A 4,809-nucleotide genomic window follows, 5' to 3' on the forward strand; every position below is an offset into this window, starting at 1 on the left:
GTTGTGAGTCTACTGTCCCAGCTTGCCTGATTCCGAGGGCCAGTCTCTGTCCATCGCACCGTATAAAGTCCTAGCTTCCAATCTTGCTCAGCAGTCTCCTAAGGCTGCATACACACCAGACATTTATAGCACATTTAAAGCAAGTGACTTCCCTGACAAAGTCCTGGGAACTGAAGTCTACGCCTCCCAGAGCTACAAGTCCCAATACCCTTAACAAACTAAGCTTCCCAGGGTACTTTGGGCAAAGGTGTGTGATTTAAATGTGCATTTAAATGTGTTTTTACTCTTCATCCAGTGTGCTCCCACTGCTGGTTTGCCATGAACATATGACGTCAGGCACAATCCGCATCTATCCTGTTGCTTCTTGAGAAATGCTGTGTTTCAGTGCATTCCCTTCAAAAACAGCTGTGAAAGTGTAAGCCACATGGAGACATCCACAATCCCTCTCCATCCACCACTATGGACAAACAACAAGTGATTTATAAACATATCCAACCATAGTGATGTATACAACAATGTGCAATTGTGATCTGAAACACAGCGGGGTGTGTGGAATGACATCACTGCACTTTAAGTTGGCTGTGCGTACGCAACTTGTTTTGGTCTTGAGGACACGAAACCTCTAAGCACCTGCTTCCTTTCCTTAACTCCTGCCAGATTTTGACATCATATCTGCCTCTGTGGCCCTCTGACCCATTTGCTGCCCTGCAACTTGACCCCTGGCTGTTTTGGATAACACGCCTGCCTCTGGCCCACAAGGAGTGACAGCCAGCTCCCCCAAGTCCTAGAACTTATTGGCTTGGAGCCTGACACCAGCTGCAGGCAAACAATTCCCAATAAGAAGGTCAGTGAGGGAAAAACTTCCCTGCAATGCACAGCCATGAGTATACGTTCAAGAGCACCCTTCCCAGCACTTATATAGCAATTGTGAAGTCCAGGAGGTCTACCCAGTGTCCAAGGCTAGTTCCAGGGTTGGGGTGCCCTGTGTGTATGAATTGTTATTATTAGTATTATTATTAGTATTATTATTAGTATTATTATTATTATTATTATTATTATTATACTCCGCCCATCTGGCTGGGTTGCCCCAGTCACTCTGGGTGGCTTCCAGCACATATCAGAACAGGTAATTGCAATCTACAGGGATTTTATAGCATGCATGTAGTGGTTCCTTGTTAGATAAGTAGTTGTGGAAGGGGTTACCTGGTTGCAAAAGTCTGAAAAGTAGCAGCCTGCAGATCACCAAACACATGCTAACAAAATGACCATGGTTTTGAAATTATGATAAGATTGAGATCAATTTTTTTCTTTTCTTCCATTGCAGAAATCCTTGAACTTAGATCTACATATTATGAGATACATGCAATGCTTATTAGTTACAAGATGAATGGAATTCATAATTTGCACTTTTGTGGGAACCAGATTTCCATAATGGTTTAAGCACCCTATTCATAGTTTTGACACAAGGTGGGAGCTAATGGAACTCTTCCAATACGAAAAATGCTACAAAAGCAAACAACAGTAATTGCAACTGTAAATAAGTGCCGTCGTAAAACATTATTCATTGGCGTAGATGCAATCACTGCATGCATTTTATAAATGGTGAAACATGAGGATTTTTAAAAATATAGCTTCCTTTCTCACCTCATAATCAAACCATTGTTTTAAGAAGGACTGAAGGGAAATTAGGAATGCTCTATATTAGAATCAATGAGACGGGTTAATCCCAGAATCAAAGTCTTATAGAAGCCTGTCTTTCCAATCAATCAACAAGACTGTGCTAGCAGGGCACAATTTCAAGTAAGAAGGGACCATTTCACATTTCTAGGGGAGAAACAAATTCAAAAAAGGTTTTAATTGTGGATTGCAGGAAAGCAATGTGTATATTAAGACCTTTTGCTGTTACAAGTTACTGTTATGAGTTGGGGGTGTTAAACTGTATGCCAGGCCCCTGTAATCCCTGGTCCAGCAAGTGTTAGAAACTAATCAAGCCTTCTAATTCCTGGAAATAGCCAAGCAAGCTTCCTGGTGAGGTGCTGGGGGATTAAGGGGCTCAGTGCGAGATGGCAAATGGGTGAGGCCGCCTCCCTCAAATAACAAAGCCAAAGTTGAGAGCAGGGTTTTGCAGTGATGGGAGCCAGAGGGAATAGCAGTAAGCTGGAGAGAGTCAGAACCATGTTTGATTTCTGTTTGAATGCAAGGCTTTGGCTATGGGAGGAAAAGGCCCCTTTGGGGGTGTTAATGCTGTGAACCTCTCAACATTGGCTCAGGTTGTATATATGTATATGTGGACCGCGGCTCCCGTCATCCTCTGCACTTGGCGGCCTCGCGGGGAAGAGGATGGGGGACGAGGAGGACGGGAAGAAGCCGTGAGTGCTGCAGATGGGACAGATAAGTTACATTTGTGCTCCACAATGAGGACCACACCCTTGGCAACTCCCTTCGATACATGGTCATGAAAAACCCTGAAGTGGAGTTCTGTGGATATAGCATCACCCGTCCTTCTGAAAGAAAAATAAACCTCCGCATCCAGACCAAAAGAGGCCCACTGGCTGTCAATATGTTCCAGAAGGGGCTGGAGGATCTCGTGGGTGTCTGCCAGCACATACTCAGCAAATCTGAGGCAAGCATGGAAGAGTACAATGCCCAGAAGGATGTGACTATGGAGGAAGCATAGTCTTGAGTTCCAATCTGTTGTTCAGACCTGGCCACAGAACTTAGTCTGCTTTGGTTGTCCTGATGGATGGCCTTTGCAGAGTGTGGGACGGGGAGTGTGACCGAGTCTGACATTGGGAGGGTGCCTTTTGAACTGGAAGCCGCAGTTATTGCAGAATGTTGCAGCATCAGAATCAAGCAGTGTCAAAATTTCATTAAATAAGTAAATAATGGCACCACCATGACTTAAATTGGATTGTCTTATTGTGGGGAGGGGGTGGGGTTGAGAAAGAAAAGGATAGATAGATGATAGATAGATAGATAGATAGATAGATAGATAGATAGATAGATACCGGTAGATAGATAGATAGATAGATAGATGATAGATAGATAGATAGATAGATAGATAGATAGATAGATAGATAGATGATAGATAGATAGAAGATAGATAGATAGATAGATGATAGATAGATGATAGATAGATAGATAGATAGATAGATAGATAGATAGATAGATAGATAGATAGATGATAGATAGATGATGATAGATAGATAGATAGATGATAGATAGATAGATGATAGATAGATAGATAGATAGATAGATAGATAGATAGATATAGATAGATAGATGATAGATAGATAGAGAGAGAGAGAGATGATAGATAGATAGATAGATAGATAGATAGATAGATAGATAGATAGATAGATAGAGATAGATAGATGATAGATAGATGATAGATAGATAGATAGATAGATAGATAGATAGATAGATAGATAGATGATAGATAGATGATAGATAGATAGATAGATAGATAGATAGATAGATGATAGATAGATAGATAGATAGATAGATAGATAGATAGATAGATAGATGATAGATGATAGATAGATAGATAGATAGATAGATAGATGATAGATGATTGATAGATAGATATATGTCTCCACTGTGCCTCAGTCCCAAATGAAACACGAACCCTGGCACCCCTGAAATCTCACACGGCTCAGAGATTGGAGTGGAACATTAATATTGCAATGTTAGTAACGCAAGTCAGCACTGAGTCCTAAGAATAGGGGTTTGTGTCTTTTACATGCATACGAGAGTCAAGACACATGAGACTTTTAACGTTTCCTATCACCTAAGAATCCTGAGCACTGTCATTTCAGGGTGGGAGGAGGGCTTAAGGACCACCAACAGAGGATTCTCAGCCCTCTCAACAATTCCCATAATTCTTTGAGGGAAGCCAGAACAGCACTAAGGAATAAGAACAGGCAGTGTCGAGACACCCTTGGTAATTGTATAGAACCAGTATGATGGCAAGAGATAACATATGCTTCAGAAGAAATGAAGGCATTCACTTTGAAACCAAGGAGTGTGCAGCCTAAATAGTGTGCAATTTGTGCAACTGGAGAAAGTGTGGGTGGTCATTTAGTGCAGCAGATGCACATGCTACGGTCAGAGCACAGCAAAGGAGAACATAGGAAGATGCCTTGCCAGGGGTCAGCAAACTTTTTCAGCAGGGGGCTGGTCCACTGTCCCTCAGAACTTTTGGGGTGGGCCAGACTATATTTGGGGGGGGAGATGAATGAATTCCTATGCCCACATATATCCCAGAGATGCATTTTAAATAAAAGCACACATTCTACTCATGTAAAAACGCCAGGCAGGCCCCACAAATAACGCTGATTCCCAGACCGTCCACGGGCCGGATTTAGAAGGCGATTGGGCCGGATCCGGCCCCGGGCCTTAGTTTGCCTGCCCATACCTTAGACCATTGGTCCCTCTAGCTCAGTATTGTCTACACCAGGGAGGGGGAAATCTCTTGAGTTGGGCTCCAAGTCCCATTAGCCGCAGCCAACATGACCAATAGACAAGAATGTAAGGTGTGCTTGTCCAACAACATCTGGAGAGCTACACATTCCTTGTCTTTACTCTTCACTGATTGGAACGTCCATCTTTGGGGTTTTAGACTGGCATTTTCCCTAGCCTTCCCCACACATGCCAGAGTTTGAACCTTTTGATCCTAGAGCTTGTGCTCTTCTATTCTATCACTCAGAGCTTATGCACATCCATTCAAATGTGTGTAGGCTTCTGTATGCACAGGCTGGTACCTGGGTCCATATGCACAGGGGAGGTATGTCTCCAGGCTCCTTGCAA

At 42.8% G+C, this 4,809-nt stretch overlaps 1 protein-coding gene across 1 annotated transcript; it reads left to right on the forward strand.

Moving 5' to 3' along the window:
• The first annotated feature begins 2,313 nt into the window (after window positions 1-2,313).
• Window positions 2,314-2,776, forward strand: LOC128424105 (DNA-directed RNA polymerases I and III subunit RPAC2-like). Its single transcript, XM_053409936.1, is given in 2 exon segments — window positions 2,314-2,396; window positions 2,398-2,776. Coding segments are annotated over 2 exon segments (336 nt in total). The 5' UTR covers window positions 2,314-2,340; the 3' UTR covers window positions 2,678-2,776.
• The last annotated feature ends 2,033 nt before the right edge of the window (window positions 2,777-4,809 follow it).

The sequence above is a fragment of the Podarcis raffonei genome, chromosome 12 (genome assembly GCF_027172205.1).
Source record: "Podarcis raffonei isolate rPodRaf1 chromosome 12, rPodRaf1.pri, whole genome shotgun sequence".
In the NCBI taxonomy this organism is placed as follows: Eukaryota; Metazoa; Chordata; class Lepidosauria; order Squamata; family Lacertidae; genus Podarcis; species Podarcis raffonei.